Below are 23,514 nucleotides of genomic sequence, written 5' to 3' on the forward strand. Positions count from 1 at the left end.
ACTGGACAAGAGCAGGGGCACAGAAAGAGAAGTTTGGTGTAGGACTCTGTAGTCCTAAAATCGAACAGGCCAAGTCCCAGGAGCACAGAGACAGTGGCCCTCTGGGTTCAGAGCTGGATAAGAGGATCTACAATTTAAGAATGCTTAGGTTTGCCGGGCAGTGGTGGTGCACGCCTTTAATCCCAGCACTTGGGAGGCAGATTTCTGAGCTCAAGGCCAGCCTACAGAGTGAGTTCCAGGACAGCCAGGGCTATTCAGAGAAACCCCGTCTTGAAAAACCAAAAAAAGAAAAGAAAAGAAAGGTTTGGGAAAGTTGGTCCCCACCAAAGAAAGAAAAGAAAAGAAAAGAAATGCTTAGGTTTGGGAAAGCTGGTCCCACCCACTCTGCCCAGCTGGGCAGGGAAGTCTTGCAGGGACGCCAGGCCCCAATGGTGTCTGGGCTCGGCCTTAGCTTTGGACTATCAAAGCCATTGCCACCGGAGCCAGAACTAACTGCTCTGATTAGCCAGATCTGAGAGGACTAGTGAGCAGACAGGGGTGGTACTGGCAGGAACATTACCCAGATAAGAGATGTCCCCTCAGGTGCCAAACCAGGCCACCTCAAGCAGTTCACAAGCTTTTGCAAGATGGCATCTGAGCCTTCCCAGACCCTGCCAGAAGTGACAAGGCTTTGTTCTGCACCACATTGAAGCAGGTGGCTGCTGCAGCTGCAGCTGGCCAGCCTGCTGTGACCGGCTTCCCAGTCTCTGGGAGGCCCAACTGCTCCAACCTTGTACACATGGATGTCCAACTATAAGGACCTGGATGTCCAACTATAAGGACCTGGATGTCCAACTATGAGGACCTGGATGTCCAACTATGAGGACCTGGATGTCCAACTATGAGGACCTGAATGTCCAACTACAAGGACCTGGATGTCCAACTATGAGGACCTGGATGTCCAACTATGAGGAACTATGGGTGAGATGTGTGTGAGGGAGGGAGGGAGGACCATGTTTGCCTTGCTCTTTCAGAGCAGACCTCAGTCAAACATGTGGAATCAATAAATAGGAAATGACAGGAGAAATAGGGTCCCCCTATCACAGCTCTGGCAATGCTCCCTGCCAGCCAGCCAGCCCATCTCCTGGAAGAACAGGGACAAGAAATGGCTTAGCAACTGTCACCTCTTTATTTACAGCTTGGAGAATCCATGCAAGGAGGCATTATAAACCAAGGAGTAGCACCCCCTCCCCTGATGCTCCTACATCCCAAAGAGGAGCTACAGCCCTCGAAGGAACCATAGAGGTCCGGGTCTAGGAGCCCCTACCTGCTGTCCTCTAAAATGTTATTATTTTTTTTTATTTCATGTGCATTGATGTTTTGCCTGCATGTATGTCTGGGTGAGGGTGTCAGATCTTGAAGTTATAGACAGTTGTGAGACTACGTGGGTGCCTTTGGAAGACTATTCGGTGCTCTTAACCACTGCGCCATCTCTCCAGCCCCACTAGTGTCCTCTAACCAGAGCCAGCAGCCCAGAAGACAGGCCTTGGATGGTGGAGTTTGCCCCTGCTGCTCACTTGCCAGGAAACAGACCTCAGAATTGCCAAGCCACAGTGAATGTAACAGTTCTGAACCGTCCAAATGACTGCCCCGCTCCTAGCATCTGTCTTCCACCTGTATCCTGGACCTGTGACACCCCATCACACACAAGAGCAACCTGGAGATTGTATTAGAAACCAGATGCCAGGAGTGGGGAAGGGGGTACCCCTGTGGCTGTGCTTCAGTGGATGTGGAGTAGGACCCACATTCCTGGCACCCAGGGCTCCTGGTCCTTTGCTTTCTAAACATATTTCTTGTAGTTTATGTAGATGATTCTTGTTAGTACCTGTAGAGGTAGCCTAGGAAAGGCTGGAGGGTGCCTCTGTGATTCTACCAGATACTCAGGCAATGCTGGGCCTTTGTAACAAGAAGGGGCTTGGCCATGGATCCGTCCCAGGTCACCTGCTCTTCCTTGAGACTTGGAAACCTCACTCCCTGCACACAGCCGGTTCTGCACGCAGCCCGTTCACCCCGATCTCCCATTTTCTGTGTCCACACAGTTGACATGGCCTGTATGTATGTACACACTCACTACAGTCTGTGAGCATGAAAGCTGTCATGGAGGGCCAGAATTAATGTCATCCAGACCCAAGAACCCTCAAAAGGGAGCCTCAGCTGTTGGCCCCTCAAGACTCCGCTTTTCTGGCACCCAGGGCTCCTGGTTTCTAAACACCATCCTTGTAGGTCCCATAGATGCTCATTGTAGGCAGCTACAGAGGGCGCCTGGAGAAGACCTGAGGAGGCTTGGGGGAGGACTCCCGATGCAACTCCTCAGCAGAAGGGGTGTGGCCTTGGAATCTGACCTCCCCAAAGGGCAGGCAAAGCTGTCATTTTCCTCTAAAGTTTGTCAGGTTGTAGGACTGACTCTCAGTCCTTTTCCACCAACCAGGAGAACAACCCTGTCTATCTCCAGACAAAGCCCAGAAAAATCATCCCTGTCTGGGGACAATGGGGATCTGTCAGAGCGTTCTTGAGGCTTCAGCTCAGGGGCCTGTCTCACCCTGCTCAGTTCTCCACCAGCGTCCCCTTTCACACACACAAACCTGATCCTGCGTAGTCACAAGCTCTTCCACCCTGCCTCAGCGCAGGAATCTAAATGCTCCTCCAGCGCAGTTGCTTTGCTTTGTGACGTACACTTTGGGGGGTTTTTCTTTTTGTTGTTGTTCTTGTTAGTTTGATTTTTGTTTTGTTTTTTGAGGCAGGGTCTCTCTACATAGCCCTGGCTGCCTTAGAACTCTCTATGTAGACCAACCTGGCTTTGAACTCACAGAGATTTGCCCACCTCTGTCTCCCGAGTGCTGGGATTAATGTACTTTGGAGAAACCAAAGAAAGCATCCTGAACTGTGCCTGGTGGTGCACACCTTTGACCCCAGCACAGGAAAGGCAGAGGCAGGCAGATCTCTGTGAGTTCCGGGCTAAGCCAAGCTGGTCTACATTATGAGTTTCAGGTCAGCTAGGGCTGTATAGTGGAACATCATTTTTTAAAAAAAATCACTGGGTATGTGATGGATCACTGTGGAAGAGAAGGCTTCTTGAAGCTTGTTAGCTGGCACTCTAGGCGTGTGTGTGTGCATGTGCGTGCGTGTGCACATGTGTGATGTGCGTGTGCACATGTATGATGTGTATGTGCACATGTGTGTGCATGTATGTGTATGATGTGTGTGTGCATGCGTGTGTGTGTGTGTGTGTGTGTGTGTGTGTGTGTGTGTGTATTTTATGGGCCAGAACCTGGTAAGAACCAGGCACTTACATTTCAAAGATGAAAAGTCAAGGCACAGAGACCTTAAGTAACTTCCCTAAGGTCAGCAAAGCAGGAGAGGCAGAACAGGCTCTTTACTGGAGTAGGCGAGAGGACAGGGGACCAACAGTCTTGTCTTGGCTGCCAAGGCAGCCCCCCGGGGCACTTTGGAGATTTTGAGGCCCAGGCCAGTTAGCATGTAGCTCAGTAGTAGAGCACTTTCCTGGCCCATGCAAGGCCCTGGTACTACAAAAAGGAAAATAAATCTGTATTAGGACTTGCTTTCCCATCACTGCCTTGATCCTTCCAGCTCCTGGCCCTGCCCCATTCCCAGGCCTATCAGACCCAACTTGGAAAGAACAACAAGCATATTTGGTTTCTTCTAGATCTGTCTGCTTTCCTTGGTGCCTGACCCCTGGACCAGACTGGTTACCCCAAAGCAGTAAACAGCCCCGGCATCCCATGGATGTGGTCCAGGCTGAGGAGGGCTTGGCCTGGGAAGGCTTTTGTCCTTTACAAAAGTTGACCGGGGGTAGATGCCAGGCGCAGGGATCTAAAGGGTTCTCCTGAAGCCAGATCTGCTGGGACATGTTCTGAGTAGTAATGGTAATGGTGGGCTTGTCATCACAGTTCTAGGCTGTAGGGGTTTCTCACACTGTACCCCAGACTCAGAGGTGGCCCCACTTCCCAAGGGGCATTGCTGCCTACATAGAGGGATGGAGTGTCAGGGAGGTTGGGAATCATTAATCGGTCTGTCTGTTGAGCACATGGGGACATGTGAGTCTGAGGACAGCTTAGGAGGGAGTGGCCCGGCCTCCCAGGACTGGGTGATCTGGATGGATGGGCACGGGGGAAAGTTACTGTTTTCCCTATTCATACTGTGATTAGCACCTGTCACAGGCAAGGACCCAGCCACGGGGATTATTCTTCACTTGAAAACAGGTGCCCTGTGTAGGAGCTGAGGGAAAGAAGCAAGGAAAGGGGGAAACGGAGTGGGACCAAGCCCAGGGCCCTGTGTAGGTTAGGCAAACAGCTTATTTTGTTTTGCTTGAGATACAGTCTCCGGTAGCCTGGCCTCACACTAATTGAAGAAGCCCAGCCCAGGCGAGATTCATACAAGCATGTTACAAACGTAGCCACAACCCCAGCCTTCATGTTTTGTTTTTAAGGAAGATACACCTGCCAAATATGCTGACCCAGCATTTGGAAGGCAGAGGCAGGAGGATTGTCTGAGTTGCCAGCTTGGCCAAAAAGTGAGACTCGGTCCATCAAAAAGTCTCTCTTAGCAAAGTCTGAGGACGGTCAAGTCAAGCTGTCTCTGCTGCCAAAACTGGAGGATCATGGATGATGTCAGATCCTGCACAAGGGATCACTCACCTCAGGTGCGCGTCAATAGTCGCTTATCCACGGGCTCCGTGGAAATTCAGTAAAAATCCATGTGGTGCTTGGCGTTTGCCTGCGACATAGCATTCCAGACCCACGACTGTCGACTGTCAGACTGTCAGGTGTCCCCTCTCTTTCCAACTCAAGTCAAGGAAGCTTCTTGATTTCACAAATTGAAACTGCTGCAATGCTGGTGTCGAGCAGAAGAGGGTGCACTACACAAAGCCACCGGGTGAGCAGGATCAGTGAGTAGGTGGGGTCCCGCCCCGGGCTGCGGGCAGGCAGGCGCAGGCGCACTGCTCTCCGCTCTCCGCCAAGCTGCCCTTCCAGCTTGTGGTTGAGTGTACAGGGCCTGCACCTGCAGCCGCAGCCCTCGGTTCCCTACTCAGCCCCAAGCTGAGCTAGTTACTAACACGGTCCTGTTTGTCCTAAATCACCCTGGCTCAGACCCCGAGCCCGTGGGGAGGCACCACTAGGGCGCTAGATGTTGATGAAAGATCCCTGGTCCCCGTTGGCTGTCTCAGGTTCCACGCAGCGCCCCTTCCTCCGAGTGACCCTGCGGTTCCGGTGGAATTTGGCATAGCAACGCAGCCCTGAGTGGAAGGAGGTAAGGGAATCAGAATCGAGGGTGACTGTCTCCTCTCTTTTCTTCCCCTCCAGCCTTCCCTGGTTTCTCATCCTACAGTCCCTGCACAGACCGAGTCTGAAAAGACTTAAGAAACTGGGATGGTCACAAAGGCCTGTACAGTATCCCAGCAGTAAGGTGGCCGAGGCAGCAGGTTTGAGTCTAGTCTGAGGCTGGCCAGGGCTACATAGCTGACTCAAAGCAAACCAAAACTAAAACCTAAATGTTGAATGTGGGGCTTGTGGATATTAAGCACACACTCATCACTGAACTACACACAACCTCATAAATTTAGGGAAAAAAGTTGAGCACAGTGGCCCACTCTTTAATCCTAGCATTTGGGAGGCAGAGGCAGACGGATGGCTGATTCTGAGACCAGCCTGGTGTACAGAGTGAGTTCCAGGACAGCCAACTATACAGTGAGACCCTGTCTCAAAAAACAAAACAAAAAAACCAAAATACTAAATGAACAAATGAAAGACTGAAGCTGTAGGCCAGTTATAGAGTACGTGCCTGGCAAGCCCTAGGCCCAGGAATCAAGAAATAAAACCTCTCACCATCGGGGGAGATGGCCTAGGGGGTAAACTGATTGCCCCGTAGACGTTCAAACCAGTGTTCAGATCCACAGAATCCATGTAAAAAGCCAGACTCTGTAGTGCATCTGAAAGGGACTACAAAGCTTTCATGGCTGGGCTGGCAAGATGGCTTGGAGGGTAAGAGCACTAACTGCTCTTCCCAAGGTCCCGAGTTCAAATCCCAGCAACCACAAGGTGGCTTACAACCATGAGATCTGACGCCCTCTTCTGGTGCGTCTGAAGTCAGCTACAGTGAGTGTACTTATGTATAATAGTAAATAAATGTTTGGGCCAGAGAAAGCAGGGACTGAGAGAGCGGGGCTGACTGGAGCAAGGGGAGTTAATCAAAGCAAATTCAATTCCCAACAACCACATGAAGGCTCACAACCATCTGTACAGCTACAGTGTACTCACATACATAAAATAACTAACTAACTAACTAAATAAATAAATCTTAAAAAAAAAAAAAAAAAAGCTTCTACAGCAAATGCCTGGCCAGATAGCATACACCACCAGGTGGTGGTGGCACACATCTTTAATCCAAGGCAGGCAGATTTCTGAGTTCAAGGCCAGCCTGGTTTACAGAGTGAGTTCTAGGACAGCCAGGAACTCTGTCAATAAGAAAGAACAAAACAAACAAAAACAGAGAAGGCCCGCATAGCAGCAAAGAAGAGACCCTGTCTCCAGCAAGGGGCTGACACCTCGGATTGCCCTCCGACTCAACACATGGCACATGCACACTCGTTTACAAACACACACATATATCACACACAAATACCTCAAACAGAGCTAGGCAGTGGTGGCACAGGCCTTTAATCCCAGCACTTGGGAGGCAGAGGCAGGTGGATTTCTGAGTTCGAGGCCAGCCTGGTCTACAGCCTGAGTTCCAGGACATCCAAGGCTACACAGAGAAACCCTGTCTCGGAAAGAAAAAAAAAAACACCTCAAACACACACCACACAAGCACATCACAGACACAAACACATAACTTAAGTGTGGCCCCGCTGACGCCAGTGGTAGGGATCTTGCCCATGGCTCTATTTATCAGGGTTCTAGTGAGTAGATATTTTTTCCTTTAAGATCATAGTAGGTCCCATTCCCCTGATGTCTCTGTGGCCCAAGAAACCCCTGAATTTCAGGGTCAGAGTGACCATGGGGTAAGAGGAGACCACTGCTTCAAACTGGAGCGCAAAGGGGCTGCTGGGAAGTTTGTGATTGGAAGCCTAGAATTTGTTACACTTTTAAGAGAAGGTGTCATGTAACCCACGCTGGCTTCCCACTTGCGGTGCAGCTGAGGGTGACCTTGGTCTCTTAATCCTTTTGTCTCCATCTCCAAGGCACTGGGATCACAGGTGTGCTCCACCAGTCTTAGTTTTATGTGGTGCTGGGTGAGTGACACAAGGCTTTCTGCAACTCAGCAAGCACTCTGCTAGATGAGCCAGATTCCCAGCCCCAAGGCCCAGCACTTGGCCGAAGTGACAGTAGAGAGCCAGTTGTGGGAGCGGGGGTGTTAGGTGGGCACAGAAGCCCTTAGGAGCTTCCAGACTCTGCTGGCCTGGCCTGCTCTGGTCCCCCTCGGGTCCTTCCTGAGTGGCATCTGGGTGAACCCCCTTACTTTCTGGCCACGTTTAGTGTCTAATGAGCTATCCAAGCTGGAGCTCCCATTTTCCCCTTCGTCCCTGGACCTGAGTCTTCAGGGAGACGCAGGAATTCGGATGGAGCCAGTCAGTACGAGGGGACACAGTTAGGCTCTGGATGCGGACACCTTGAGGATCCCTAGAAAGCAGTGTGAGCGGCTTGCCATCTGAGGCCCATGGGAGGAGCTTTCCCCGTCAGAGACTCCCACAGCCCTCTCACCAGGCCACCACCAAGGACTCGTGGTTCATCTGTAACACTGTGTTCCTGTGTGCTCCTCTGTGAACTGGCCCGTGGAAGCTAAAGTGAGCCTCATCCTCAGCTACAGAGCTATCTTTAAAATACAGCGGCTAGATCATGTGACTTCTCGGCATAAGTGTGGAGCATTACTTCCAATCACTAATCAAACAAAATCTAAACAAGGCCAACACGGTGTGGTTCTTCTAGAAACTTCCCTTCTCTCTCTTATAACCTTCTCCAGAGGTCACTGTATGTCATGCCAGGCCAGGCTGTCCCTGCCCAAGGTCCCTGCCTTTACCTTCTGCCTCCTAACCCCTCCCAGCCATCTTTCAACCTCCATCACCCACTCTTTCCGATCTTCCCAAGGGCTCTACATAACATCCTGTGATACCACCTACCAACCTCCCAGGAAGAAGCAGCCTTCTCAGACCTTAGGATTTCCCAAGGACCTTTTCTTTCTCTTTTTCTTTTTAGGGGCGGGTGTAGGATGGTTGGGATGGATACAAGGCCCTCTGTAGCCTAGGCTGCCCTGGATGATATGCCATAGCTGGTTAAGGATAACCTTGGAGCTATGAGTCTCCTATCTCTACCCCTGGATGCTGAGATCACAGGCCTGTGCCACCGCGCCTGGCTCCAGGGACAACTTATCTATGGATTGGTTTTCTTGTTATCTCACTACATTGGAATGGACCTCGGGAATGGAGAAGAAGGCGCTGGCTCTTCTGTAGCTGTGAATGAGACTTGGAGTGTGGCTCAGGTTCACAGAGCAGCTGGGAAAGGATTTTGCCCTGAGAACCTGGAATGTAGGCTGAATTCAGTTGGCTTGTCCATTTTGACACCTTGTTTTTAAAAAGGGTGCTTATCTCTTAGAGCTGTGTGCCAAAATAAATGCTGTATAAAGAAGTAAAGATCATATTGAAACAAGTGAAGCCTGTGGCAGTGACAGTCCTATTCAGGATGGCCACATGTGGGTCTTTAATGAATCTCAGTGATAGGAACCACGTGTTCATGGTACTGTGGCTACTCTAGTGTAGGTCTGAAGAGTCTCTGAAGATGCAATTAGAATTATTCTTCCAGCTTTTTCCTTCATCCTTCTCTATTTAAAATTTTTCTTTAAGATTTATTTTGAAGTCAGCCAGCAACAGCATACGCCTTTGATCCCAGTACTCAAGAAGCAGAGGGAGGGGATCTCTCTTAGTTCAAGGCTAGCTTGGGCTACAAACCAACTCCCAGACCAGCTTGGGCAGTTATACCAGTTTGGTGTCTGAAGGTCAGAAGAGGACACTAGGTCCCCTGGAACTGGAGTGTTGGGTGGTAGTGAGCTGCCATATTGCTGGGGGGAACTGAACCTAGGTCCTCTGCAACAGCAGTAAGGGCTCGTCACCACTGAGCCACCTCTCCAGCCCATCCCTGGCTCTGCCTTTCATACGGGTAGGGGATTGAACTCAAGGCCTTACAAGAGCTCCACCACTGAGCTACACTTTCAGCAACTTATGTATTTATTTAGAGACTGGGTCTTACTATGTAGACCACGCTGGCCTTGAACTCACAGAGATCCACCTGACTCTGCCTCCTGGGAGATTTTATCTCCAAAAACATTTTTTTTTTCCTGAAGCAGAGTTATGATGAGTTGCAGAGGCAGACCTCAAACGCATGATCCTCCTGCTTCAGCCTCTCAAACAGCTAGAATTACAGGTCAGTGGCATCATTGTGCGCGCTCTTTCTCTTCTCTCTCTCTCTCTCTCCTTCTCTCTCTCTCCTCCCTCTCTCTCCTCTCTCCCTCTTTCCTTCCCCCCTTATCCCCTTTCTTCTCTTTATGGCTCATTTTCATTTATTTTTGTTTATTGACGTGTGGGTGGGAGCAGGGGGCTGGACCCACATACTGCAATGTGCAGGTGAACGTCAAAAGACAGCTTTGGTTGGTTCTCTCCGTCCACCTTTATGTAGGTTCCAGGCATTGAATACAGGCCATCAGGATGGCGGGGCAAGCCCTTTACATGCCGAACCAATTGCTAGCCCTGGTTTGATTTTTTCCAAGCCAGTTGTCACTGTACACCCTAAGCTGGACTCGAACTTATGATGTCCCCCCTCAGCCTCTCAAGTTCTGGGAGGTTGCAAGTGTTGTACTGACATAGCCAATTTTTTTCTTCTTTTTCATTTCTTTCCCTTTCCCTCTCCTTCTCTCCTCTTCTTCCCTCTCTCCTTCTCGATTCTTCCTTTCTTTCTGTGATTTAAAAAAGAAGGAAGGAGAAAGAGCCAGCAATGGTGTCTTAGACCTGTTATCCAGCTGCTTGAGAAGCTGAGGCAGGAGAATCATGACTTTGAGAATGTCCTGTACAGCTCAGCACAGCTCTGCCTCAGAACATTTCCAGGAAAGAAAGAACTCAGCGTAGAGCAGGCACATGCACATGCTGGGCACACACGCACACAGTGGGCACATGCACACAGTGAGCACACATGCACAGTGGGCACACACGCACACAGGGCACACACGCACACAGTGGGTACATGTGCACACTGGGCACACACGCACACACTGGGCACACGCTTCCTGTGGGCTGGTGCTCAGGGCAGTTGAAGGAGTAGTTCAGTGAACCCCTCCCAGTGACTGCCTGGGAAACCACCCAGCTCCCGGCTCCCCACTATCTCAACTGGAAAGCCTCCTATCTAGAATTCTACTGAGAAGTGCCAGCCTTCTTAGGTTGTGTCTTATTTAAAGAAATCTGTTCCTGTCTCCTCCCTTCTCCCCATCCTGATCCTGAGTGATCATGCCAGCTTGGATTTCAAGAGGCGAGAAATACATATCTGGGAACCAGTGCCAGGGACGAAAGCACATGGAGCTGACAGATTGGAAGGCCCCGGCAAAGCTGTTCCTACTGGAGCCTTCAGCTCCCAGGGGGTTCTCTTACCCACTCCCTCTTCCCCAGCCCCTCCATCCACATCCACCCTCTGCCAGGAAACCCCATGTCCCACTCATTGCAGAGCTGGCTGGACAACAAAGGCTTCATGGTTCTGGGAGCAGAGTTGGTGGTGGAGGGTTCTCCCCTTCCCAGGGTCCAGACTGACCTTCCATGCACATGCAGTCATCAAAACATTTGTTGTTGAGGCCGCGGTTGTGGGGTGTGCAGAGATGTTCCCGGAGGTCACAGCAACTTCCTGGCAACATAGCGAGCACATGTGATCAGCCAAGCTGAGCGGCTCCTCCCCGCCCGCTGCCCTACAGAGTCCCACTGGACAGGAGATCCATCATATGTGTGGCAGGCCATACCCTAGTAGGCCATCTGGTGTGCAAGGCTCAGGGCCGAAACTGCTGCTGGATGTCATGGATGACGTCCCCAGAGGCAGGTGGCAGAAACCTGAGCCTCCCCAGATGGGCCATTTGATTGATCATGGGAGGATCAAAGGTGGTGTGGGGTTCATCTCCCAGGGATGGGGTTGTAATAGCTAGGGGTGCCAGAAGTAGAGGCTGGGAGCTGCGAGGGGCCTCAGGGATCATGGACCAACAACATCTTCTTGGACAGATGGGGAAACTGAAGCCTTGGGGTGGGGGTGGGGTTCAGGGCAGATCTAGGCAGGGCTGAGACATCTTTTTGCCCATTACAAAGCTAGCTTCCAAGTTCTGTCCTGTTGGCCCTGACTCCTGGCTTTTCTTCACACTCAGGATGCAGACAGCTTGTCTGTGCTATGTGTCTTCCGCAGTGCCGAATGGCTACTGTGTTGCAGACTATCCTGCTGATGCGGAGATGGCCCTTTGGGTCTACCTAGCCCCCATCTCTCTCCCAAAGCACTCATTATTTAGTGGCAAGAAGGGACATGAGTCACTGGTCTGCTGTGAGCAGTTTCAGGGGCCACCTTCATGCCCCAACCACCCCTTGCTTTCAGCTCCAGATGATGGCTAGCCAGCATGGCAGAGACCAAGGGCCATCACAGAGCTTCCCTGGCAGATAAGTCTTTTCTTTACAGCCCCAGCAGAGCCGGCATAGCATCAGACCTGAGGTTTCCCTCATCTTGTTTCCTCTCTTGCCTTTTTTTTTTTCTTTCCTGAGACAGGGTTTCTCTGTATAGCCCTGGCTGTCTTGGAACTCACTCTGTAGACCAGGCTGGCCTCAAACTCAGAAATCCACCTGCCTCTGCCTCCCAAGTGCTGGGATTAAAGGCGTGTGCCACCCCTGCCCAGCCCTCTCTTGCCTTTAATAAATAAAACCACCAATGCCCTAGATAAGCAACCAAGACAGGGTCTGGCCAGGAACCCCCTGTATACTCCAAGATGACTTTGAACTCTTTAAGCCAGTCAGCCCTCTCTCTCTCTCTCTCCCTCTCTCTCTCTCTCCCCCCCCTTTCCCCTCTCTCTCTCTGATGTCATTTTATGAGTCAGTGTACGATAATGACTCTCAGGAAATTGGTGGCTGCTGATAAGGACCCTCAGAAAAACTGGTGGGTTATTATAGTTTCTAAATATTGTGAATAAAAGGTCATGACTCTCAGGCTTGCTCCCAAGCTCTGTCAATTACCTTACTGGTATGCCCTCCCAGCCTGGTGGCTCAAGGGTGGGTGTTGGGGTCCCAGAGTACCTGGCACGCAATCCTGGTGATGGTCGCATGGTTCCCCCTCAGCTGGTGATGTCTCGTTACCATCACTGGTAAAATGACTCCAGTGTTTCTCTGGGGACAAGAAAATTTGTGGTCAGATTAGGCGCACGACTTGGGTAGCTTGGTGCCAGACAGCCACTTCCACAGTGTGGCTTCGACAAGACCCTTTGCCTCTCTCTCTCTGCTTCACTTTCTTCCCTAACGAGACAAGGGGCCGGAGCAGTGTGCAGTGAGTAAGGTGAACTGTTTGTCACAGCGAGTGTCAGGTCCAGCTTAGATCGATGGACTCCAGCCCACCTTTGGACACCTGTAGGTCATTCTGGACTCAGCAAATGTCCTCCACCAATAGATGCTGGAGATAGGAGCCTAAGTGTGGGGTGGGGTGGCAAAGTGGGCATACCTTTCTTCTTCGCAGAAGGCCAGACCTCTGGCTTTAAGTCTTCATAATCCGTCCAGTCAAATAAGGCCATGTCCAGTGTGGGCATCACCTCCCCATCAGACTTGGGCTGTGTCTGTAGAAGACAAGGCCGGAGAGGGGACCTGGAGCCTTCGACGTGAAGGGAGTGGGAACCTGGGGTCTCAAGGCCAGAGAACAGAGGACAAGGCCACCTGGTTCTCTGCTTGAATCCTGGCAACCATGCTGAAGGTGTCAAGATAGTGGCTAGAGAGGCTGTTCGGATTGCTTAACATTTCTAAACCCATCAGGATAGGAACCAGAAATATCCCATCGCTCACTTCCCTGCCCCTCCTCTGACGGTCCTGTAGAGACCATGCACGGGCTTCAGTTCCACTCACAGCCCTGACCAATATTCTGGAGACTTCTGAAGACCAGATACCACGGCCGGGTCCTCATGTACATGATCACCAGGGTTCAGCAAGGCACGGACCATAACTACCTGCTCACAGCCACAGTGTTCACCTGACTCTCAGGATTGCAAGATGAAGAAAGAGGTCACAGAATATCAACAGCCATTTCCATGATCACCAGGGTTCAGCAAGGCACGGACCATAACTACCTGCTCACAGCCACAGTGTTCACCTGACTCTCAGGATTGCAAGATGAAGAAAGAGGACACAGAATATCAACAGCCATTTCCTGATACTCAGGAGATGTGGTCCAGCCTGCCAGTGATGCCCAGAAGAAGGAAAGCCTGCATGCACATCTACTGTTTCCACACGCGCGTGCATATGCACACATCTTAGGAGTCTAACTTGTAAATGAGGCACAATAAACACTGAAGAGCTGGCTCAGCAGTTAGCACATGCTGCTTTTGCAGAGGACGGAAGTTCAGTTCCCAGCACGCAGGTCAGGTGGTTCACAAGGGCCTGTAACTCCAGCTCCAGGAGATGTGTTGCCTCTGGCCTCCAAAGGCACCTCCACTCAAGTGCATGTATTCCCCACAGACATACATAGTTAAATAAAAAAAAAAAATCAGTTTAAACAAGGCACAGTAAGAGATGAACAAGAACTCACAAAACAGAGCTGCACAGCAGTGGTCTGCCTCTCTTCTTTTCTACCTCTCCCTCTGTTTCTTTCTTCCTTTCTTTTTGGTTTTTTCAGGACAGGGTTTCTGTGTGTAGCCCTGGCTGCCCTGGAACTCACTCTGTAGACCAGGCTGGCCTCAAACTCAGAAATCCACCTGCCTCTTTCTCCCAAGTGCTGGGATTAAAGGCGTGCGCCACCACCGCCCGGCTTCTTTCTTCCTTTCTGAAGTAGGGTATCATATAGCCCTGGCTGGCCCCAAAGTCACTATGCAGCCAAGGACATTCTCAAACTCCTGCTCCCCCTGCCCCCACCTCCTGAATGCTGGGATAGCTGTCATGTACCAGCACATCTATTTTAAACAGGGCTGGGAATCAAACCTAGGGCTCCAGGCATGCTAAGGAAGCATTTTACCAACAGAGCTACATAATGTAATCTATATCACCAGTATATAACATATTATATATATATGATCCATTTCAATGGTGTTACTTCATTTTGAAAACAAAACAATGTTTTAGTTTGTTTTGAGACAGGGTCTCACTTTGTAGCCCAGGTTGGCCTAGAGTTCTTGGTGGAGCCCAGGCTGGCCTCAATCCTATGGTGATGTTACTGCCTCTGTCCTAAGTCTCCCGAGTGTTGGGATTGTAGATGTGAGATACCACATCTGGCATTGAATGATTTTATTTTGAAAACAAGACAAAACTTTCGAAGCCATAGGTGAGAATGACCTGGGGAATGCCTGTCACTGGCCATCAGATTTGTGTGAACCCCACTTTCTCTTCCCCCTGTTTGCTTTCCACTTACTTTTTCAGAGTTGAGGAGTAGCCAAGTCAACCCCCTAACTGACTACACCATTCTAGATCTGTTTTTTTAAGATGTATTTATTTATTCTGTGTATATGAGTACACTGTAGCTGTCTTCAGACACACCAGAAGAGGCCATCTGATCCCATTACAGATGGTTTTGAGTCATCTTATAGTTGCTGGGAATTGAACTCAGGACCTCTGGAAGAGCAGTCAGTGCTCTTAACCTCTGAGCCATCTCTTCAATTCCTAGATCTGGGCTTTAAATCACTGTGGCTGCTTTCTGAACTCTTCCAGACTTTAAAGATCCTCCACCATAGTCCCACCTCTATGTGTGCAGAGCGCAGCGTGCCGAGGTGGAATTGGCTTCCTGGTTGTCCCCAGCCTGAGCCCAACCATGTTCTCTGGGTGCTGGCAGCCCCTGTACAGACAGACTACCTGGTGGGGGTCAAAGCTTCATGGTTTCCACTACCACCCTGCTGTGCCTCAGTCTACCTAAGTAGAACAGGAGGTGAATCAACTAACACGCACACGGCTGGGCACACCTGTGGGGGATTCTTCTTGATTGGATGATTGAAGCAGGAAGGCCCACCTTAAGTGTGGGCCATGCCGCCTTCTCTTGGCAGCCTCCATGAAAAGACATGGAAGAAGGAAGCTTTAAAAGTCCCCCACAAGCTGGGCGGTGGTGGCGCACGCCTTTAGTCCCGCGCTTAGGAAGCAGAGGCAGGTGGATTTCAGAGTTTGAGGCCAGCCTGGTCTACAGAGTGAGTTCCAGGAAGCCAGGGCTACACAGAGAAACTCTGTCTCAACAAACAAGTCCTCCACAACAGCCCCAGCTCTACGTGTGCTCTGACTGAAGCATTCCTTTGCAGGTATTAGAACCTGACTGTTCAGAATTCCAACACGGCCAGCCCACGACCAGCTGAGAGAGCCAGCCTTGCAATCTTGCCTTTCCGGACTAGCTGGATCCCAGCCTGGACAAAGCCACTCCAATAAATCCCCTTAGACATAGACATTCACACCATCAGTTCTGTTCATCTTGGGAACCTTGACAGGCAGTTTGTGTGAGGCTCACAGGCACGTTCAGATTCAAGGCCGGGGGCGGGGGGTGGGGGAGCCCTACCTGGGGCCGCAGGGAGGTGACAGGCAGGATCCGGGACTCTTCTGTAGTAGGCGTGGCACCGTCTGCCGTGGTTAGGAAGAACATGGTGGGGGCCAGGCTAGTGGAAGACTCCTCCATGGCGCCCTCCAGCATCCGGTCTTCAGGGGGTTCCACCTTCTTCATTAGGGAGCTGGGGCCACGGATGGCAGCTCGGCCTGAGACGAGGCAAGCACAGGCTGACCCACCTGCTGCTTGCTCAGTGTCTACCTACACAGCATCCTGTCTTCTCTGCTGTAAGCCGAGGCCTGCTGGGCATCATGAACCCTTGACCTATCCAACATCCTTGCTATGTACCCTGACCTGGAAACAGAGCAGTCATGGAGGTGGGGGTGGGGCAAAGGATTCTCCCCTAGAAGCTGCACTCTAGTAAGTCTGGATCCAGGACGCCTGGGGGTATCCAGGGACAGAAAACCGTAGAAGGCTTCCTGGAGGAGGTGAGGTTTATGGAGGTTGAGGATACTGCTTAGGGAGAAGCCCTTGAGATAGCTGGCAGGAGAGCCACTGCTTACACACACACACACACACACACACACACACACACACACACACACGCATGCACAGGCGTGTGCTTTGTGATAATGCACCTGGTATGCTGGGTTCCCAGTGAACGCTTCACGATAATTGCTTCATCTAACTTCTGCAGGAACTATTGAGTAGTACAGGGGAGGAACATGAGCCAGAGAGGTTAGGCAGTTTCACCAAGGACACACAGGTCATGTCTGGCAGAGCGTGGATTTGAACCTCAGTCCTGAGTGCAAAGCCAATGCTTTTAACTCCTGGGGCCATCTTGAAAGACACTTGGGTGTGGGATACTTAGAGTGGTTAGGGAACAATACAGGGTCAGTACAGGGTCACAAACAATGGGACCAGGACAGAGACTGGAGGTGTTGGGGGTAAAGATCACCTACACTCGTCCTTGCAAGACACAGCTGTAAGCTGGTCTGGATCCCTTGAGGTCACCCCACCTTGCAGAAATAAACTCCAGTCAGTCTGAGGCTTCCCAAGTGCTGATTAATTGGCCTCTCCTGTCCTCTGTCATCTGTCTTCTGCCACCAGGTCACCCTCCTTCAGGACATCCCTGCCACTTCACTGAAGCCAAGGAGCTTCGAGGAAACTAGGGGGCCCCATGTGGGTCCTCAAGGCATCAACATCTTCCAAACTGGAGGAGGGGACCCCAAGAATGGAAGGATGTGTGTTGCCATGGAGGGGTCTCAGTCGGCCTGGCAAGGAGGCAGGTGCCCCACCCCTACCCCCGTTGATATCCGCAGGGGAAGTGGACTGCAGCGGAAATACCCTGCGAACCCCACCAGTGGTGCCATTGCTCCCCACCTAGAGGCGGTCACAGGTGGCCTATGCAGGCTCAGGGTCAGGCAGGCTGGGCAGGGGCCAACTGGCTGGCAATGCTCAGGTTTGTTGGAGACTTCGTTTGGGCCAGAGAAGGCTTGGCCTAGGTGACAGCAGTAGCACGGGGAATGGAGGCAGAGAGCATGCTAAGGACGGTGAACACAGGAAGACATGGGAGACATGGGAGGGTGGCTTCTCTCTTGAGACACTGAAGCTTAGGTCTTTGATGTCGCCTGAGGACCTGGGGCTTGGTCTTGGGGCTAGAGAGATGATGCCGCTGTTTAGAGATGCCCTGCACTTGCAGAGGACCTGTGTTCAATTCCCAGCACCCATGTCAGGCTCACAACTTCCTTTAACTCCAGCTCCAGGGGATCTGATGACTCTGGCCTCTGATAGCAGCTGCACTCCATGCTCATACCCCAACATGTACACATAATTAAAAATAAAAATAAATCTTAAAAAACAAAAAACAAAACTTGGGGCTGGTGAGATGGCTCAGAGGGTAAGAGCACTGACTGCTCTTCTGAAGGTCCTCAGTTCAAATCCCAGCAACCACATGGTGGCTCACAACCACCCATAATGAGATCTGACGCCCTCTTCTTGTGCATCTGAAGGCAGCTACAGTGTAGCTATTTATAATAGTAAATAAATCTTTGGGCCAGAGTGAACAGGGACTGAGCGAGTGGAGTTGACTGGAGCAAACAGAGGTCCTAAAATCAATTCCCAACAAACACTTGAAGGCTCACAACTACAGCGTATTCATATATAAAAAAATTTTTAAAACTCCATTCTCCAGCAGTAGGGCCTCTGGGAGATGGGACCCAGTGGAGGAAACTTAAGCCATTGGGGTGCCTTTAAAGGGGATATGGGGACTCAGGTGTTCCTGCACTGTCTCCTCCTTCCTCCCCTTCTCTCTCCCTCCTCTCTCTGTCTGTCTGTCTTTCTCTCTCTCTCTCCTCCTTCTCTGGGCCCCGGGCACCATGAGGTGTGCAGTCCTATGCTTTGTCTCACAACCAAGCTCGTGCCGAATCTCCCAGTGACTGTGACAGACAGCTGACCGCCACACGGTGTCACTGGTGTTCAGGGTTGGAGGATGCTGACTAGGGAGCTGTGGGTTTAGTAGCAACTTCTCCGATGAAGGCTGACCCTAAGCTTTCTGAGCATCAGCTCCCTCCTGCCTTGAGGTTGGGTGGCCTGAGGTTTGCAGCAGGACAAACCAAGGCTTAGGGAGGGGATTCACTCAAGGCACAGGATGGCTAGTAGTGGAGTCAGATACTGGTCTCAGCAGGTCTGGCTTCAGAGCCTAAGTTCTCAGGCCCACTCTGTTCCAGAGCTCACTAAAAGGATGTGCTAGGCGGAGGGCTCCAGCTGTTCTGTTTGGATGCAGGGAGGCTGTGAGTAGGGCAGATTTAGGTCAGTGCAGGGTAGATCTTCCTGACTTAGGAGGGTGATTGATTGCCCAAGGGGGCAGAACTTCTATGGGAGTTCTTTCTCTTCCTCCTCTGTCTCTCTCCTCAGCCTCTCCCTGTCCCTCTCTCTGCCAGACCACCCTGACTTCTGTAAGATGCCTCCCCACTTCCGGGAACCCCCTTCTACCCTGGGTGGAGGAGACCTCTGCATGGTTTCTTCGGGGGCTTTAAAGCACTGACTTTATGACCACTTCCTGCTCTTGGCATTCAATTAGAGCCTTCCCCCAGTGCAGTTCCCCACCTCCCCCAGGTCTCCAGCTACCTCGGTGCAGTCGCAGACGGTCCCTGCGCCTCTTGTGTTCTCTGCCGCGTTTCTTTACCCTCTCCCAACCGGGAGACCGGGCCTCCTTCTCGGGGTAGGGCAATGCCAGCCCCAGGAGCAGCTCCTTGTTCTGCAGAAGACCAGCAGGGGGCTGTCCAAGTGTCATCTGGGAAGCCTGCCTGGTGGCGGAGGCCACAGCCTCCTCCTGGGCCCGGCTAGGCCTGCCTGGGCCCCTGTCCTTCTTCCCCAGGCCCCGGCGGCCATGATGGCTTGCCCGAGGCACCCGCAGTGCAGAGCCGAGGAGGTGGGAGTGGGTTTCGGGCAGGTTCCGGGCAGAGGATCCAGATGAGTGGGTGCCTGCCGTGTAGAGCTCTGGGAATAGCAGGAGGATCAGGAACAGCATGGGGACCCTGAGGACGGTGCACCCTGCCATTGGCTCTCTCTAAAAGAAAACCAGCCTCATAAGTGGTGTACACAGCTCCCCGTGACATGCCCTCCCAAAGCTCCGTATCTACACCCCATCATCCAAGCTGCTTTTCCTTCGTGGGTGGAGGAGACTCGGCTCCCTGGACATATTTCTGATTTTTAACTTTAAAAAAATTTTTTGGCTGGGCGGTGGTGGCACACGCCTTTAATTCCAGCGCTTGGGAGGCAGAGGCAAGCAGATTTCTGAGTTCGAGGCCAGCCTGGTCTACAGAGTGAGTTCTAGGACAGTCAGGGCTACACAGAGAAACCCTGTCTCAAACAAACAAAAAACAAACAAACAAAAACAAATAAAAATTTTTGGGGGTGCTGGAAAGATGGCTCAGGGGCTAAGAGCACTGACTGCTCTTCTGAAGGTCCTGAGTTCAGCTCCCAGCAACCACATGGTGGCTCACAACCACCCATAATGAGATCTGACGCCCTCTTCTGGTCTGTCTGATTCACACCTATCATCCTAGCATGCAGGAGGCTGAGGCGGATGGAGCAGCATGAGTTCAAGGCCAGCCCAGATTCATAGCATGATCCAGTCTCCAAATAACAACAACAACAATAATTTAGTTTAAAGAGGGAAAGAAAGCCAGATGTGGTGGTGTATTCCTTCAATCCCAGTACTCAGGACGCAGAGGAAGGTGAATCCACAGTGTACTTACATATAATAAATAAGTAAATCTTTTAAAAAATGTTTTTGGATTGTTGTTGTTCATTGAGGTTTTATGTTGTTTTTGAGACAGTCTCATGTAGCCTGGTATAGCAGGAGGGGAACTGATCCTCCTGCCTCCATCCCTTAAGTATCAGAATTGCAGACATGAACCACCATGCCCAGCTTCTTCCCTTTTGGGGAAAGATTAAAAAATTCATTACCTTACATTTATTTATTTGTTATGTATGGTATGTGTGCATGTGAGAATGTGTGGGAGTCTGTTCTCTCTGTGGGTCAAGGGTCACACTCACATCATCCGTGGGTCAAGGGTCACACTCAGACCATCCGGCGTCAGAGCAAATTCCTTTACCGACTTTCTCCCATTTTAAATCGTTAATGATGAGCCGGGCGGTGGTGTTGCACAGCTTTAATCCCAGCACTTAGGAGGCAGAGACAGGCGGATTTCTGAGTTCGAGACCAGCCTGGTCTACAGAATGAGTTTCCAGACAGCCAGAGCTATACAGAGAAACCCTGTCTTGAAAAACAAACAAAAAACCAAAAAAATAAAAACAAAATCGTTAATGTTGTGTGTCACATAAGTGCAATACCTGGGGAGGCCAGAGGAGGGCACTGGATTCCCCTGGAGCTGGGTTCTGAGCTGCCTGCTATGAGTGCTGGGCACCCAATTCAGGTCTTTTGCAAGAGCATCAAGCAACAAGCTTATTTAACCTGACAGAACCATCTCTCCAGCTTCTGTTCTCCTTGAGACAAGCTTTTGCTGTGTGGCTCTTGCTGGCCTGGAACTTGTTATGTAGGCCAGGCTGGCCTCAAACTCACAGAGATTCACCTTCCTCTGCGTCCTGAGTACTGGGATTGAAGGAATACACCACCACATCTGGCTTTCTTTCCCTCTTTAAACTAAATTATTGTTGTTGTTGGTATTTGGAGACTGGATCATGCTATGAGTCTGGGCTGGCCTTGAACTCATGCTGCTCCATCCGCCTCAGCCTCCTGCATGCTAGGATGATAGGTGTGAATCACTATGTGCTCCTGGGGTCATATCCACATGTTAAAATGGGGTGATGCAAATGGTTTCTGATAGGAGGAGGCTAAGAGAGCAGGTGAACACACCCCAATTCAGAGTATGGTTCCCCAAAAAAGGGTAGTCCTTGTGGGGCTAGGAAGATGGTGCAGTGGTTAAGGGCACTTGTTGCTTTGTTCCCAGCACCCGGGCAGCTCACAACTATCTATAACTCCAGTGCTGGAGGGCCAATGCCCTCTTCTGGCCTCCACAGGTACTGCACACACATGGTACACAGACATACATGCAGGCAAGACACCCATAATTGTACAATTATATAAAATAAAATAAAAAATTTAAATCACCCAAGGTTGAGGACCCTTGGCTTCCAGACTAGTCTAGAAGTCCTTTCTCTGCCTCTGCCCTTGACCAAGTCCTCTGAGACACAGCTGAGCCCCTAAGAGCCCAGAACATACTCCTTGCCTCTGAGATTTGACTTGTATCTCACATCCAGAAACCGGAGGGCTCTGTCCTCTTAGCACCTCTCTATAGTGACTCCTATCATTTTCCCCATATCCCTGATGTTGGAGACGGTTGCAGGATGGTGAGTTACACCTTATGGGGAAGTATATGCCCTCTGGGCCTTTTGTAGCTGTCCAGAGTGGTGTAGAGTCATAATCCCTATCCACCCCCACCCCATCCCCTTTTGATAGAATCTCATGGAGCCCAGGTTGGCCTGGAATTCATTATGTAATGAAAGGAGACTTTGAATTCCTGATTCTCTTGCCTGTCTGCCTGCCTCTGCCTCTGCTTCTGCCTCTGCCTCTGCCTCTCTGATGCTAGGATAGCGAGCATGCACCTGTTTTTCAGTTCCCAGGAGCTTGAGTTAGGTCCCCGGAGGTTCTGGCATTGCCCCACAGAGTTGAGGGCTTTGGGAATGGCTGTGCAGAAATGACTCTGACCACCCCCCTCTGCCACATACGCACAAAGGAGAGCAAGCCAGCCTGTTCTTGTCCCCATCTCAGCCAAAGCAGAGCCTCTGAAGGAGGAGGCTGACCCTCGTGGATCCAGAGGACTGTTTCAGAGGGCCCGGACATAGCAGCTTGATGGGATATGTCTGTCAGTGCCTGAGGATCCTCCTGCCTGTAGCAACCGTATGCACCCCAGCCTCACCGCCTCGGCCAGGCTCACACCAGGTCAGCTGGCTGATTGAATTTTTATGGCACAGGATTCCATTAGGGTCCCCAAGGTGCTGATGCCACCGTTTCTTTGTGATTTGTGGCTTTGTAATTGCCCGGGGCAAGACAAAGTGGTCAGGTCTGGAAGATTCCCTGGTTCCCAGCATCCTTTGCTCAAGCTGGCTCAGCTTCGGAAGCCCGCAGGCCTACCCCAGTCAGGCTAAAGCAGGGGCTGCCATGTCCAGCCTTGGCCACCACCTTGCTGAGCCACTGAGGCTAAGAAAGAACTGCACTTCTCACCATGCTCCTCTCCTCTTCATCCTGGGACCCTGGGCTCTTCCCAGGGCCACTGGCTGAATGTCACCCATCTCCTTGCTTTCTGTTTCCTCCTCTATCTGAGGTGCTTTGAAGGCAGCTTGCTGTCCCTGTGGAGTCACAGCCAGTGACCCTCAGAGCTTCCCGACCAGCCTGGGTGTGGTCCTGGAGAACAGTCCCTCCCTTGCAGAGTCAAGTGAGAAAGCCCATCCCCTGTCTCGGGATGCTTGATCACATTGGGAACCCCAGGACTGTGAACGGGAAAACTCTGTTGTGGCTCATCCTTAACACTCACCTTGAATCTAAAGAGCTTTCCGTAAACAGGAGTTAAAGTCAATGATAGGTCAAGAGGAAGTGAACATAGGAAGGAGAGAGGAGGGCCGTTGAGTTGAAGGTATTTAAGGCAGTGTGGTAAGGAGAAAGAGCTTTTTCCTACTGGGAAGTGGATGGAGTGGGGAGGTGAGCTGGGTGCGTTCTCTGCATCTCTGAGCTAGCAGGTTTTCAGCACAGCATCTGGCTCCTGAGTCTTCATTGACTTTTGTTTGTTTTAAACAACACCTGGCGTCAAGGCTGGGAAGGTAGTTTGTTTGATGAAGAGATTGACTAGCATGGACAAGGTCCTGTGTTCGATCCTCAGCCCTGCGTAGACTGGTGTGTAGTGGTGCACACCTGTAATCACAGGACTCAGGTGGTAGAGGCAGGAGGTCCAGGAGTTCGAGGCCATCCTTGGCCGGTAGGGAGTTTGGGGGTGGGGGCAGAGAAAGGAGAGAGACAGCTCTTTTAAATAGAAAATTAAACAACAAGTCTTATGAGATGGTTCAACAGGTAAAGGGGCTTCCTGCCAAGCCTGATGATCCGAGTTGAATTCCTGTGATTCACATGTTGGAAGGAAAGAACTAATTTCTGCAAGTTGTTCTTTGATTGTATTTGAGCACTATGTCCCTCCCCCATCTCTCCCCCCATCTCTCTCCCTCCTCTCTCTCTCTC

General features: G+C 51.1%; 1 protein-coding gene across 1 annotated transcript in view; it reads right to left on the reverse strand.

The window, feature by feature from the left end:
- Positions 1 to 1,145: 1,145 nt before the first annotated feature.
- The window catches only part of Draxin (dorsal inhibitory axon guidance protein), a 32,942-nt gene continuing 10,573 nt past the window's right edge, over positions 1,146 to 23,514 (reverse strand). The window contains exons 2-7 of the mRNA XM_031379435.1: positions 18,891 to 19,332; positions 15,777 to 15,970; positions 12,765 to 12,876; positions 12,347 to 12,436; positions 10,842 to 10,931; positions 1,146 to 5,293 (exon numbers count right to left, since the gene is read on the reverse strand). Coding sequence (XP_031235295.1) covers positions 5,181 to 5,293; positions 10,842 to 10,931; positions 12,347 to 12,436; positions 12,765 to 12,876; positions 15,777 to 15,970; positions 18,891 to 19,323 — 1,032 coding nt within the window. The 5' untranslated portion in view covers positions 19,324 to 19,332 and the 3' untranslated portion in view covers positions 1,146 to 5,180. The remainder of the gene's footprint in view (positions 5,294 to 10,841; positions 10,932 to 12,346; positions 12,437 to 12,764; positions 12,877 to 15,776; positions 15,971 to 18,890; positions 19,333 to 23,514) is intronic.

Source organism: Mastomys coucha, unplaced genomic scaffold (assembly GCF_008632895.1).
Source record: "Mastomys coucha isolate ucsf_1 unplaced genomic scaffold, UCSF_Mcou_1 pScaffold18, whole genome shotgun sequence".
NCBI classification, from domain to species: domain Eukaryota; kingdom Metazoa; phylum Chordata; class Mammalia; order Rodentia; family Muridae; genus Mastomys; species Mastomys coucha.